The following is a 15,630-nucleotide window of genomic DNA, read 5'->3' as shown; positions in this document are numbered from 1 at the left end:
GCTCATTGCAACACATTGGAAAAAATGATCTTCCCATATTTAGACAAAAGCAATAGCAAGCCAAACACTCTGAAAAAGATGTGATACTGTTATATAACACACAGAACCATATTTTTATTATGGCTACCTATGTGGGCTATAATGTTAGTAGGAAACCCGATGTGATGTACATGTACAATGTTTGGAAGCTGCTCTGATTATTCTACCCTAATTAGCAGGATGTCTGGGAAAAGTCAGCAAACAACATAATCTCTCACTTTGGTACTAAAAACTAAGTTTTAAATCTCCACAATATTTTTAAAACAAACAAATTAGGACATGAATGCATTTTTCCTGGATTCATCTTTTTCAACAATTTCCAAGGTTCTTTCAGTTGCTACACTAGATAGGGTACATATTGTCAAGGATAAGTTGTTAAAGTGAATATGAAATGTGCTTCTCAAAATATCGTTTACACATTTACCAGATGGTAAAATAAACATGTAAATTGTTATCAAGTATACACTAAGTTTGTATTAAAATTTTATGCACTGTAGGAAGGGTGTAAAAATTATCACATATTGTATTACTTGTTCACTTAATAGTTTATTAGCATTTCATAAATATTTTCTTTAAGAAAAACATTATTTAAATGGTCAGAGGATTCACATGGTGCTGATCAGAACTAAAGAAGCTAGGAACTTCATTAGAAAATTGCAGAATAACCATTTTTTCTCTTATCCATTCACTAGTCAAAGGTGAAAGAATATTTTTTAAAATTCTAATTAAATCCGTAAGTTAATAGTTAATGAGATACCTTTGTGAAATGTGGCATTAAGGAAGAAAGTTGATTTGATGAACATGTACGCTTTTATACTGAGGATTATCCAGAACATTCCAGGTTATAGAGTCCTCTGCTCATCATTGTCAATTACCACAACAATTTAAAATGTTTATTAAAGAATGTTGACAAAAAAATAAAAGAAAATTAAATCTCTGTGAAGTTTCTCTCTCTTCAAGTCAATCCGGGCTCCTACTCCGTGGACAGTTTTTGAATGTCAATAGGAGCACTTTATGGCACCTCCAATCTCCTTTGGATTTCATCACAAGTTTTAATGCACAGCCTAGCATTACTGACTGTAGTCATCTGCCACATGTCATCACTCTCCTGCTATGTGGCCAGCTCTATCTACAGCATGTTGATCAAAAGTGGTATTATAATGTGATTTTTTTTTATTAGTTTCAGGTGTACAAGACAAGGTAATACTTAGACGTTCATCATTTATATCCCTCACACTGTGGATCCCCTCCCCCAGTCCACTATCCCTCCGACCTCGCACCGAGCCATCACATTATATATATAAAATTATAGTTGGCATTCATTAATGTTTAGCTTCTGGTGTACAATGCCATGATCAGGCATCTACAGCATCCCTGAGGTGGTCTCCCAAATGGGACACGTGTCCATCGGATACCCAACAAAATCTTTACAACATTATTGATTACGTTCCCCAAATTAATTTTCAAAAACCCTGAGGCCATCTTGTGGTTACCAGCTGTTTCCTAATCCCTTCACCTTCCCCCTCTCCCCTTCCCACCTATCTAAAAACTCTCAGTTTTTCGTCTTTGTGATGTGATATAATGTGATATTTAAGGCAGAATTTCTGGAGTAAAACTACCTTTAGAATGAATCAATGAGGCAATCATCAAAGCTTACTTATCTCAGAAACACATGATTATTATAAAGGAGAATATTTATCATAAAATTTAAAAACTTCTTTTTTAACTTTTCCACCAGAATAATTATTTTGGTTGAGCAGATTCTAGAAGTCAGGAGCTGACTCCATGGCATCTTAATCCACGTATAAAATTTCCCTGAAGACTCACTTTTTAAAAGAAATCCATAGAGAAAGGTTCAATGATGAATCACAACAGGAACGTTCCTTGACCGTTCCTTATTTATTATTATGCTTACCCACCTCATGGAAATCAATAAACAATATGAAAAAACGAAGTTCAAAGACCTGTCTACTTCAGCCAAGAGACCTAGAACCTAAAACCGTGGGTCTTTAAAATTTCATATATCAATTCAAACTTACTGTCTTCCGAGAATAAAGCAGAGTATGAAGTAACCCATTAAGCAATTTGGGACTTTTCCCCTGGTGTCTCCTAAAAAGCAGTCACACCAGAACTGCCTAGGAGAATACTGTTCCTGTATTGTGTTCCCGACAACCTAGATGTTGGAGGCACCTGAGATGTCACTGGAGGAGCTGAGGAAAAGAGCCCTGGTGACCATAAGCCCAGAGGCCTCACGCTACTTCAACAGAGCAGCTCCACGTTCACATGTTTTATGTTCTGAATACCACTGCATGTGGAAAAAGAGTTGTGTTGCTACAAGTTTTTAAAGAGACACCATGCTCTTTGGGATCCTTAGAGAGACTGAAAAGTCATGATCATTGGTTAATGCTTCTTGCTATTGAATGTGTCATCTCATAAATGAATTAGCCTCTGTTCATTCAGTTCATCTACCTGTTAACAGAGTAGTGTGGATACGTAGTGAGTATAAGTCTACCAGTCAAGACAGTAGTGTAGATTATGTGGTAACTATAAAAAAAAGCATTTGATATCTGCAAGTTTAAAAAAGTGATCTTTTGGTGAAGGTATTACGATGTACAAATTACCAGTTATAAAACAGTCAGGGGATGTAAAGTACAGCATAGGGAATACAGTCAATAATATTGTAATAACTATGTATGGTGCCAGGTGGGTACTGAACTTATCAGGGTGATCCCTTTGTAAGTTACATAAATGTCAAATAACTATGTTATATACTTGAAATTAATATTATATTGTATGTCAATTGTAATTGAATTTTTTTAATTTTAAGTGATTTTTTAATTAAAAGCAAAATGTATAGAAAAAAACAAGTTAAATAAATTTATTTAAGGCCATGTAATTGTTTGCTTACAACTTAAAAGGAAAAAGGAAGAGAAGTGTTAAATAAATTTTACTCTATAATACTTTTTGGTATGTATTTGCAATAATTCTATCAGAACATTTAAACAAATAAATAATTTGCCATTTCTTTTTCTTATATATTGGTGGTTTGGTTGAGCACTGAAGAGAGATTTTATGTCTTATAATAGGTTGTTGCTTACCACAGTAATAATATTTGTATAGCACTTTCCAATATGTACAATGCTATCATGCACCTTACTTAATGATGAAATAAAATGAATGTTCATTTTTATTAATAAGAAATCACATATAAGTATATTCTACATTCACCCTTCAAATTTTTCAGCTTGTGTTAAAGTGAAAATAACATGTATTCCTCCCAAATCTTTAAGTAAAACAATCTAGAAAGGTATGTAAATTATTCCTGTAAGTTTTCTCTTATATTGTCACACCATTTCATACCCAAAGATTATACATTCTTCAAAGTTATATGTTCTCTAGTTAATGGATACCTTCCTATTTTAGATGCCAATTTCTAATTTCATAAATATGATCAAATTTTTAATTATGTCAAGACTGACAGTTGGAACTAGTGAAAGGGTGAGGAAACAAATTCTCATATACTTATGGAGTAACTATAAATTGATACAGCCTTTAGCCCAGAAATTCCATTTTTTGGAATTCATCCAATAGCTATCTAACACAAGTATACAGAGATAAATGTACAATGTAGCATTTTTACAATAGCCAAAAACCTAGAAACAGTTACATGTACATTCGTAAGGACTAGTTAAATTAGGTATAGTTTATCCATACAGTGTTAATAGTAAATATGTTTTAAAAAAACGGGATCAATATGTACTGAGTTATAAATACAGCCTGAATATATTGTTAAATGAAAAAATAAGTCTCACAGCAGTACACATGGTTCTTCTAATATAATTCATAGTAAATCAGTTAAATTTCATCAGATTGAGTTATTTCCACTTAATCAGCAGTCTAACTTATCTTAACCTGACACTCAAAATGTTCCAACCAGCCTTTCTAAACTTACCTTTCGATTAACCTCATCTACCCACTCTATTTCCCTAGCATCAAAACTATTACCTATTTCCCAATAAGCCTCTATTTCTTTACCTCCTATAGTTTACTTTTGACATTTTTTTTCCTGTCCAGAATGCCCTCCTAACCCCTGGACTTCTGCCAGTCCAGGCTCAACAAGTATCACATCCATAAAGCCTTCCGCAATTCCCTCAGCTAGGTGTAATCGTACCCTCCCCTATGGTCCCAAAGGATTTTACCTGTGCTTCTCTTCTAGAACTCATCACTCACCACTTTTTATCTTGTAATAGTCTTTTCACAAATCACAGAGAATCCATATTCAATTCATCCTACAATCTCTATGGTGTCCTATATAAGGCTCAATCATAGTCAACAATCAACAGAGGCTTATTAAATTAAAATAATCAGATCTATATATAAAGTTTGTTTTATACCAGTTTGTCTTAGATGAAGAATCCACACTCTTTCTGTGAAAAGGAGCTACTTTTCATTTCTCAAAGTCGTGAGTGCAACAGAGTAGTAGAAGGAGAGAAAGGAATACAGCCTAAACTGCAAATAATCCGAAACTACGATAAGCCTAAATAGAGACATGAAATGGGGGTGTACTGCTCCATTCTTACTCTTCTCTCAGCTACAAATCCACAGGAAAAAAGAGTAGTCAGACAACCAGTGTGGAGATGAGTCAGGAAGGCTTTCAAAATAATAGTAGAGAAATCCTGAGCTTCGGTTCAGTCTTCCTAACCTAGAAAGTTCACCTTGGTGGGTACACACTCACTAGGACATCTATGAAATGAACTATTAAAATGTTGCTTTCAGTTTGCGATAAAAATAAACTAAAGCCATTCATTTAATTGTAGTTTAAGACTACAAAAAAGAGCAAGGATAAATAAAATCCATTAGTCTGAAGATTTCATTTTAGAAATATTTGTATCCTTCTTCTTGCCAAATTGCATTCACTGATAAACAGATTTCATTTTTACCATAAACTTCCCTTTTTTGTTATCTAGTAAAAATAGGGAGTAAAAGTAATCAAAAGATTGGCAGATGGAAGGAAGCAAGTATACACAGATAATATACAGTAGCAATACAGAAGCAATATACACAGATAATTTAGAAATAGGAAACATCTGAATTTTTTTTAAATGGACTATATGTCACTTCTAGAAAGTACGTTGATTGGACAAATAAAAGAAGTATAACTTATACAAATAAAACTTGGAGATCTCAAAAAATTCTAACACAATCTGATGTCGCTCTCTTCAAAGCGTCAATATAGTATGATTAGGACAATGAAATCTAGTTTCAAAAAATATATAAAATCCAAAACAAGGAGTAAACTAAAGACTGTGCCTTTATTCCCTTTACCATTTTTCAAGCTGGGAGCAATTCTAAATTTAGGAGAGAGCTATAATAATCCATGGTCAGATAACTGCCGAGTTTCTTCAACATTAATAAATACTTAATTCCAGCACAGATGAAATATTTCATTTATAGAGGTGAGTAGTAGGCAGTAAAAAATAAGTAGAATCAGTAACTGCAACTTTTCTTCTCATTGGTTCTCTTTTATTTTGAAATTCCAGTACCTGTAGATTTCTAAAGATTGGACAAACTGAATTATTTGTACATAGGAAAAACTCTCGCGAAGGCCCTCGGCGGGTGTTGACGCGATGTGATTTCTGCCCAGTGCTCTGAATGTCAAAGTGAAGAAATTCAATGCAGCGGGGGTAAACGGCAGGAGTAACTATGACTCTCTTAAGGTAGCCAAATGCCTCGTCATCTAATTAGTGACGCGCATGAATGGATGAACGAGATTCCCACTGTCCCTACCTACTATCCAGCGAAACCACAGCCAAGGGAACGGGCTTGGCGGAATCAGCGGGGAAAGAAGACCAAAAAAAAAAAAAAAGAAAAAAAAAAAGAAAAACTCTATGACTTTTCTAATACTTTAAGCTTAGCAAACCTCAAAATATATTTAAGTAAGCTTTTTCCTTTAATCCTTTTAAGGCTTAACTGTTTTGAGTCCTAGAGCAGGTGAATTTTCATATTCTAAATAATATTTCTCAGCAAATACAGAGATCTCATTTCATCCTATCCTCTAATTATGATATAATACTTTAACATACAAGTACTATGCAAAACGCAAACAGATCAATTCATACTAACTTATTATTCCTAAAGATAATAATAGAAAATAATAACTCTCCACACTTTCATAGATTCGAAATCGAAATGAAACAAAAAGGCAAAGTTTCTACACTATTTCTATTGAAATAGACTGACTACAACAACTTCTCAAACATGTAAATTAATTTGTTTGCTGGGTGATGTTCACATATGACTCAGATGTATTCAACCACTTACAAATGAATGACTTGGGAGGCCGCGGTGGCCTGTGAAGCTCTCTGAGTATGCTGCTTGTATCTGGCCTATATGAAGGGGAAGAACTTTTTCCATCTAACACGTTTTGGAGGTAATCTCTCCATACCAAATTGAAATATGATATATAGCTGGCATTGCTATTTTGACTTCCCACCCTAGAATTCTATATTTGTTCCACGGATTAGGATTATTCTGGATACACTGGCATGTATTCTTTTGAGGATGACATCAGATGTCAAACATGCAATGCTTGCAGAGGACCTTCCAATTTTAGACCATCCAGATAAAGGCTACCTCAGGGATGACTGTATAGTTTCCAGAGATAGCACTGATTTAATCATGATAAGCAGGAGGAGTACAAATGGTTCTTCTACACAGAAAGTGAGAAGACAGTGTCCTTTAGGTTGCTTTTACCTGATAGTCACGAAGATAAACTCTCGGTTCTAAAACATGACCATACTGTCACAGTGTTTAAAAAAATAAAAAGTGGGCCCTTGCTCCTTCCTCTTTCTCAACTCCATCTTCACGGTAGCGGCTGCAGTTCAGTCACCGAGAGGCGGCTCTTTGTTCCCGCCCAAGGTCTACACACCCTCAAGGTGACCAGCCAAGAGACGGTTGCCCAGATCAAGGCCCACATAACCTCGCTAGAGGGCATCGCTCCAGAAGGTCGAGTCGTGCTCCTGGCAGGCACGCGCCTAGAGGATGAAGTTACCCTGGGCCGGTGTGGGGTGGAGGCTCTGACCACTCCAGAAGTAGCCGGACACATGCTTGGAGGTAAAGTCCATCATGGATCCCTGGCTCATGCTGGGAAAGTAAGAGGTCAGACTCCCCAGGTGGCCAAACAGGAGAAGAAGACTGGCCGAACCAAGCGGCGGATGCAGTACAACCAGCGTTTTGTCAATGTTGTGCCTACCTTTGGCAGGAAGAAGGGCCCCAGTGCCAACTCTTAAGTCCTTTGTGATCCTTGCTTTCTCCGATAAAGCCACTTATCCCCCACCCCCCAAAAAAATAGAAAGTTATTTGAAAATAGTTCTTTTTAAATCTATGTACTTATTTTTGTTTTTAAAAAAGTTTCCATTACCAGTCAGTTTGCTACCATGGTTAATAGTGACTAAACTTAAAACAACAACAACAACAAAAACACCTCTACCTTTTCTTTCACTACAGAAACAGACAAATAAATCATACAAAAACCTAGAGGAGTGACTCCCAGATTTTGTTGCACCTTGGAGTCACCTAGCAATCTTTAAAAAGCACTAATAAGTGGCTTTCACCAGACACTCACATTCTTATTTATTTGGAATGGGGTGGGAATCTGAGCAACAGAATTTTTAAAAGCTCCCTCAGTGATTCTAATGGGAAGTCCCTGATCTAAAGGATGTGAAATGGGTGGCTGGTTAGCTCAGTTGGTTAGAGCGTGGTGCTGATAACATCAAGATTGCCCGTTGGATCCCCACATGAGCCACTGTGAGCTGCGCGCTCCTTAAAAAAAAATGGGTAAAGAATATGAGAAGTTACTGCTATTCTCCTCCCTCCATCCAGCTGCGCCTTAGTGTCAAGAAAGGGAAAGGGGAAGTTCATGTAAAGTACCACACCAGCAAGTATGGGCCTGCTTATCCCCAAAACTAGAAGTGACCCAGATTTCAATAAATCAATATGCTTGGAGTAAGTATGTGTATGTGCACGAGAGAGAGAAAAATGGCACATGCCTAGAAAAAAATAAATTTAAGATTAAGTCTTAAATAAAATATAGCAATTTCAAACAGAGAATATAAAGATTTTTTTAAATGCAGATCATAACAGAAAGAACATTGTAAAGGACATTCTCTCGGTCTTTATACCCACACAACCCGTATGCTATATACTCAAGTAGGTTAGTTAAAAAAAAGTGATTCACTCTATTTTGCTGATATGTATATTCTGCCATTCTACAAAAGAAATATTAAAATGTAGAGATGTAAGAGGAAACTGAGGACATTTTAGGCTAGTCATGTTAACAATGTCACTACACAATGTTTTTCATATTCTGAGTCCCTGTCCATCAGAGAATCATGAAATAAATTTACTAGTTCATAACCAGAATTTTCTTTTCAATGGAATTGAACATAAAATAAAAAATATCAGAGTATATTCAATGTGGTAAAGGAAAAACATTTTGTGAAATGTGTGTGTGTGTGTGTGTGTGTGTACATATTTATTACTGTACCTGTTAAAAACTTTGAAAGCCACGGATGAAAGGCAGAGGTCCCCAAAAAGCAAAGTTCTTCTTTAAAACTAGAAGATACATGAAAGATTTTATTATAATTTTATTTTACAAACGAGAATATTGAAAATCATAGAAGTGTCCAGTGTTTTCTCCAGTGTTCCTTTGAGATCAATATTTTCAGAACAAATTTTATGCAGGTATGTTACGTCTAAATTGCCGTGGAACCAACTACAAATTTTCAGTTATGTGAACATTTCTTTGACATGGTGGCATTTTCTTACTCAAACAGAAACTATACTGTGTGCAAATTAAGTGATTAATATAAAGGCTCTTGATTCTAGTACTTAAAAGTAGACAACTATTTTCATAGTTAAGAGATTATTAAAAAGGTACTTCTTCACGCTCCAATCGGAGCTCCTTAAAAAGCACACAAACATGATAGTACCTAGGGCCTCAGAATGCAAGGAGTATCAAAAATTCCCCCACTCACTTTTCTTTTAATTTTATTAGGGAATATTGGGGAACAGTGTGTTTCTTCAGGGCCCATCAGTTCCAAATTGCTCAATCTCAGCAGCAGCTTGTTGTCCTCAATCTAGTTGTGAAGGGCGTGTAGGAATTGAACCAGCAACCCTGTTGTTCAGAGATCGTGCTCTAACCAACTGAGCCATCCGGCTGCGTCCGCCCCCCCCCCCACCCCTCACTTTTCTTGATTTTATGTTCTTGTTCTCCATCTCATCATGGTATGATACACACATACACGTACACAGACACACTTTTATATTTTGAAAGATTACCATAGAACACCAAAAAAATTGAAAATGAAATTAAAATCTGTGTAACTTTAAACTCAGGAACAGTTTCCTAAAGAAGCAGTGATGCAAGTAGAGCTGTTTCTCATGATCTATGAGGCCTGCATCTGTTAGGTTTGGTATTTTATTTTTTTGTAGCTATGTAGAGAAAAGGCTGATAGTGATGTCACTAATATGATATAGTACACACCAATTGTATTGCCCTAAAAAAACCCTTCTTTCTTAATGGCGTTGGCATGTGTGTACTTCATATTGCAATCTCCTTAAGGCATTAAATTGATATTAACCAAAAATTAAATTTTTAAAAATTCATTTTAATTTTCATTATGTTAAACTTAAGTTTAACATAAGTTAAAGGAGAAAGGTTAAACAGAACATGAGTTGGTATCAGACGGTTCAAGGAAGGACAAACAGAAAAACCCAGCATGTCAATTAAAATGTATCAGGCTACAAGAAACAAGAAACCATCAAGTAGGTGAAGGCTGTTAGACAATGAGTGGAAGGAATATATTAAGAAAACTACTACCAGATCATCTTTCTCCCACCCCATTCTTCCGTCATACGTGTCTAGCAACTTTTCTTAGGACAGGTATGTGAGGAAACATCCCGTGATAAGCAATCCTATAGAAACCTGTAAACTGCATAAATAAATAAGCAAGCAAGCAGAGAGAACCATGAAAGAAAAGCTGGAAGAAGGAAGGGCAAGTGAAGTACTTGCAGAATCCATGATTCTGAATCACCCAAAGGGCTAATTATGACTTTAAATAGCTAAGAGAATAAAGATTAGTCTGTAATAAGGCCATTACATGTGGTTAAGAGCACACTAGTAAACGTAGTAAGAAAGATTCTGATGTCTGTGCAAATGAGGAAGCTGAATTGAAAAGGATCAAAGAAAGCATTGGGTCCCAAGTACAAAAGAGAACAGGGATAAATGGAGTGCCTCACATAGCTAAGAATGTTATGGGTAAAGAAGAAAACAGAAATACCGGTAAAAGACAAAAATATTTAATAAGTTGTCTTTTCACAAACACACACAAAAAAGATAACAGAATAAAGTGAATGTTGAAAGATGAAATGATTATAGAAGTATTTAGGGAAAAAGCATGAAATGAAAAACCAATGTGGGAGAGGTTAAATAAAAAGACATATTGTATCTGATGTTTGTCCTGAAAACTTTACAATTGTTTTTAGGGAAAGCGTAAAAATTCTGACCTGCAGTAAACAAACTGATGAATCAAGCATAGATTTTTACAAAGATTCAGGTTCAGGGAGGTAGCATGAGAAAAAAAGAGTAGGTTAAAAAAAGTTGTTGGCAAGAGAGTCAACAAGGGCAAAATGAGTGTCAGGGAGACAGCAGAATTGGAGGAGGAAAGAACAAATTTGTTGAGGAGGAAGTCAGTATGTTTCTTTGACTTTCTCCACAGGAACAAAGCAGAATGTGAGCATAAATTAAGAAAAGTGAATCCCTTAAGGTAAGTGAGCCCTAAGGATTATTAAGAACACAATTTTTAAAAATATATAGCAAATTAAGACAGGTAGGAAAAAAAGATTTTATTTGAACAAAATACATAGCATTCAATGGTAAGCAAACTGTGAAAGAGTAAATCCTCATTACAGCTTCTGTTTACTCAAAGGAAGACGCTGAGTAGTAAACATTGCTATTATTTGGTAAAATCAGCCAAAATTATAAAATTTTTAGTTAAAAAAAACACATCAGTTTATAAAAGTACTAACTTTGAAACATTTTTAATTAGAAATAATGATTTGGCCTTTAGTAAATTCCCAATTGAGCAAGCAATTCAAAATAATGGAAATCTATGGGATAACAGAATAGTTCTCAGAAAATGTCATTGTTGATTGTGGATGGCCTAAACTGAATCTATATAGCTCGTATGTATATTTTATTTATTGAAGTTCAAGCACGTTAAACTTAAAAATACATATGTGATAGCTTAATATTGTTAATACAAAGATAAAACTATTAAGATAGTTATAATTCCACAAAGTAGCCTATAATTTGACAACATAACAAAAGGGGGATGATTTTGCTAATTCACATTTTAGATACAGTCAAAGAAAGTATCTCCTCATGCAGAGGGAGAACAAAACATCCACATCCCGGAGGCTGTAAAGAATAACCTTTTGTTGATAGAAGAGAGCAAATATCTGAATGTTCGTGGGTGTGCATATCATTGTTCAAAGGATATTTAAAATACATAATTCAAATACACATATCCAAAACTGTAGTGCCTTCTATCAACTTTCAAAGGCAGCCTTACTTGTACCCACAAATGGCAGCCCAGCAGGCAGACATCATCAGACCTAGAAATGCTGCGGCCTGCATAGTATGCAGTGAAGTGCAGTGCTCTACTTGTTTGCAATGGTTTTATTTTTCGACTAGTTTTTATCACACTTGGCATGCACAAGGGAACATGTGCTTTGCTAAATTTGAACTTTTAAGATGAAACTGAATTAACTGAGAACCAAAAAATTGCTTCTGAATTATCCTAAGATTGAAAAATGCCTTCCCTTTCATACAAGGAATGACAAAATAAAAGACAAATACATCTTGAAAAAGTTGATATGTGAGCTAGGAAGATCCTGTGGTTTGAGAACATTGTTGACTTTTTTTCTTTTTTTAGGAACCTGACATAAGATTGTAATGAAAAGGCTTTTACCCATATAGTATACTTTTGCTAACATGAAGATATGTACTAAACCAAAACCTGAATCAACCTAATATAAGCACTAAACCTAATATAAACAAGATTTGTTTTGTTTAAATTTTCAGCCAGAAAGTTCAATTAACTTGCCATTTCTTAAAACTGAGTAGAACCATATAGTATATAAAACCTGTTATATTATATATATACTAAAAATGTATATGTGTGTGTATATATATATATGTGTGAGTTTGTATATATATACATATATATATACATATATATATACTAATATAAACCTTGCCCCCAAAATTAAAGTTAATCTTATATTCTTTTTTCCTACTAGTATTGGAAATAACTACATTGGCTAAAATGACCAGAGACATATCTCTAGAGATGTTCTCTCCCCCCTAAATTCACTCTTCCTCTTCATAAAAATTGTGTCCCTCTTCATAAAAATTATACCCAAGATAAATGATTTGTATATAAACGAATGCCCTGTCATGCAGATATTTTTAAAGAGTTGAAGGCCAAAATAATTTTAATATAAAATTCAAGTTATAAATCACAGGATACGTTTTTAAGGAATCTAATGATAAGTAATAGGTCAAACCTGAAAGAATCAGCTTGTGGTACAAGCTTCATTGCATTAATAATGTCACAGTTAGTATGTTTATTAAATTAAATATTACCAGCAAGAATCTTCTAAATGACATGTTCCTAATACTAGATTACATGTTTATTTCAGACTTAGCATAGTAAGAGGGGGAGCTATCTATTAAGAAGGTCTATTAAGCCATATTTTTTTATTGCTTTAATGGAACTATTCAAATAAAACTTTTCACGCCATGCCTTGAACACTGCTACAAACCATACTGTGGGTGTAAAATACATGCATGGTGGATATAATCAGCTCAGATGAGACCAGTGACTTGTATGCCATCAAGTTTACTTGACATGAAAGCAGTGGGGTTTTCTTTCAAGTGAATATGTTTTTAAATATGTTGCAACCTAATTCACAAGCTGAAGACATGCAACCAGGAAGACACACAAATCTCTAAGTAATTGAATGAAACCAAGCATCATGCCTGAAACCTTACCTAGTTTGTCCCTGTCTTCCCTGAGAAACTCTTACTTTACTGTTCTGGCAAAAGAAAATCTGAGGGTCCAAAAATAAATCTTGCACTCAGATTGTAATGTCAATAGATCAATCACATTTGAGGTGCATGAAAAGTCTCGACACCCTTTTAAAAGGCTGATTTTACAGATATTAGGCTAAAAATTTACTCTTTCAAATATTAAAGTTCACCAAACAATTACCCACATACCAGAGTAAATTTTAAAAATTGAATGTTTATCACTGGTATTTAAAGTTGCTGACTTCTTCATAAGTTTATCTAAAAATATTAATTGCTGCTGTATCCTTTGGGGATCTAGATTGGTTTGTTTTCACACGCGATCATAAGTTCTACGCTTGTTTTCTCCCTATCCCCATGGCTAAAATGCCTACAAGATAAAATAATACACACACAAAAATAGATGCTGCACCTGAGGACAGACTGAACATTTTATAAACCACCTATGAACACTTTAAACACTTCGCCCAAATATCTCCATAGATTTTAATTCTCCTGTAATTATAAATGGCCTGTATTCAACAAAGCTTTTGTTTCTAGCTCGCACCCTAAACAGAAAAGTAGAACATCCTTGACAGCTTCAGTGCTAAAAAGATGAGTACTTAACATCACAAAGAAGGTGAGTCACAAACAGTTTTAGCAGTAGGATTTATAAGAAAAGGTAACTGCAGGAGGGAAGAGGGGTCAGAAAGTTCTCTATAGACCCTAAATTACTACGTTTCGAGACCTTGGGTGATGTAAGTCAGTGCGAAAGAGACAGAAACAACCTGATCGTTCAAACACACTGTTCTGTGAGTTTCTGCTAGGCCTACAAACGCATTCACGTCCTAAATCCTAGTCGTTGCGTGGCTCTTGAGAAGCTACCCGCGGGAAGGCCGCGCCCTCCTGGGACTAGAACCGCCCAGGTGGACGTCGGGCCTAGACCTGGGCCTGGACTCCGCGTCTGCGCTCGCGGCCTGGATTCGGTGCCTGGACCCCTAACCTGGACGCCCGGTCTGCACTGGCGGCCGGGACAGCCACGTTGCAGCCGCCCGCACGCCCAATCGGGGAAGCTAGACAGCCTCGGCCCAGGCTCGGCAGCGGAGGCCAGGCTTCCGCCACGGCCCTACCCCCAGCCGGGCTCCCGCAGACTCCCGTCGGCGCTGGCCGGGGCTCAGTGCACCCGGACGGCGCTAGGCCCGGGCCACGCTGCGGCCTCGCCTACCGAGCAGGACCCACCTGCCGCCTGCGGCCGCAGCCCTGCACCGCGGCGCGCTGGGTTCCCGCCCTCGTCTTTCCCGCCCCACAGCGCCCGCCTCGAAGGCCGCGAACCGCGGGAGCAGCCCCCTTCCGCTCGAGCCGCGCCAGCCCGCTGCAGCGCCCAGCCCCAAGCGGGTGGTTGAAAGCGACTTAAAATGGCGCGGACTGTGAGTGGTGGGAAGGCGTGAGCAAGAATAAAGTGCTAGCCGCACGCTCGCCTTCTTTTTCCTTCCTTTTTGAAGATACCCTTTGGAAACCTGAGGACATCGGCAGGTAACCGGGAGGACTCGTCATCCCTGTCGGTCCTTACCGTGACCCCTACCCTCACAGAGATAAAAAGGCAACTCGAAATCTAACCCCGGACGCGAACTTTGGTTCCCACCGGCCCTCCCAGATCCAAACTCTGATGTCCTTGGAACAGCAGCAGCTCTTCTGCTACCTAGACAGTGTCACTTCACTCGACACCCAAGACTTCTTGGAAGCGAGGGGAAATAATCATGCTGGAGAGGGACAGGAAAGCACACTGCCTCCGAGAGCAGCGCGTAGCTGCAAATTTACCTCACGCTGACTCAGTCCACACAGCAGATGGTGGCAGAGCTGCAAGGGAAACGACCTCCCTAATTTTCTAAATACTTCCTAATAGCAGCTAAAGTGCGTCTTTTAGTACAAGGCACTGCGTTCCTGTGAAATCTATCCTCGGCTTCTAAGAGCTTCGCTTCCGCACGTGCCACCGACTCCTTTGCTCGCTCTCGCAGTGAGTCCGGCCCGAGGGCGGCGGGCCTGGCCCGGCGCCGCGCTCCCGATCCCCGGCGCCCTCCCCACTGCACGTGCGCCTGTCCTCGGCAGCCCCAGTAGGAGGTCACAAGAATACACTGCTCGGCTTCACTCGCTACCCAGGCACCGTGGTTTGTACTTTTTCGTCCTCTTGTTTAGTTCTTAGGTGTGGGAAGGGAGAAAAACACAAAGGAGAAATCAGTCATCTGCTTTCGAGGTGGCAGACAAAACTCCGCGGAACGCCGTCTAGTGGCGAAACGGTCCAGGGAAGGCAAATCGGTTTTGTTCCCCGCCCCCTCTAATTTTCATTTTAATTGGAACTTTGAAGCCTCATACTAGCATCTGTCAAATTGCAAAGGTGACACAGGACAATCCCTAGGTGATGGTAAATTTAGTCCCGTGGCCTGAGATCGGCCCAGACTAAG

The 15,630-nt window shown here is 37.6% G+C and overlaps 1 protein-coding gene across 1 annotated transcript; it reads left to right on the top strand.

Annotated features, from left to right (window-relative positions):
* Positions 1-6,600: 6,600 nt before the first annotated feature.
* LOC308498527 (ubiquitin-like FUBI-ribosomal protein eS30 fusion protein) lies at positions 6,601-7,328 on the top strand (the record flags this gene model as incomplete). The annotated part of the gene is made up of 2 exons (XM_081050756.1): positions 6,601-6,770; positions 6,911-7,328. 2 exons carry the CDS (start codon positions 6,601-6,603, stop codon positions 7,326-7,328), a joined length of 588 nt encoding a protein of 195 aa, XP_080906882.1.
* Positions 7,329-15,630: the final 8,302 nt, after the last annotated feature.

This window comes from Rhinolophus hipposideros (genome assembly GCF_964194185.1).
Source record: "Rhinolophus hipposideros genome assembly, chromosome: 6".
Lineage (NCBI taxonomy): Eukaryota > Metazoa > Chordata > Mammalia > Chiroptera > Rhinolophidae > Rhinolophus > Rhinolophus hipposideros.
The sequence above is the reverse complement of the archived record's forward strand: the minus strand, read 5'-3'. Positions and strand labels throughout refer to the sequence as shown.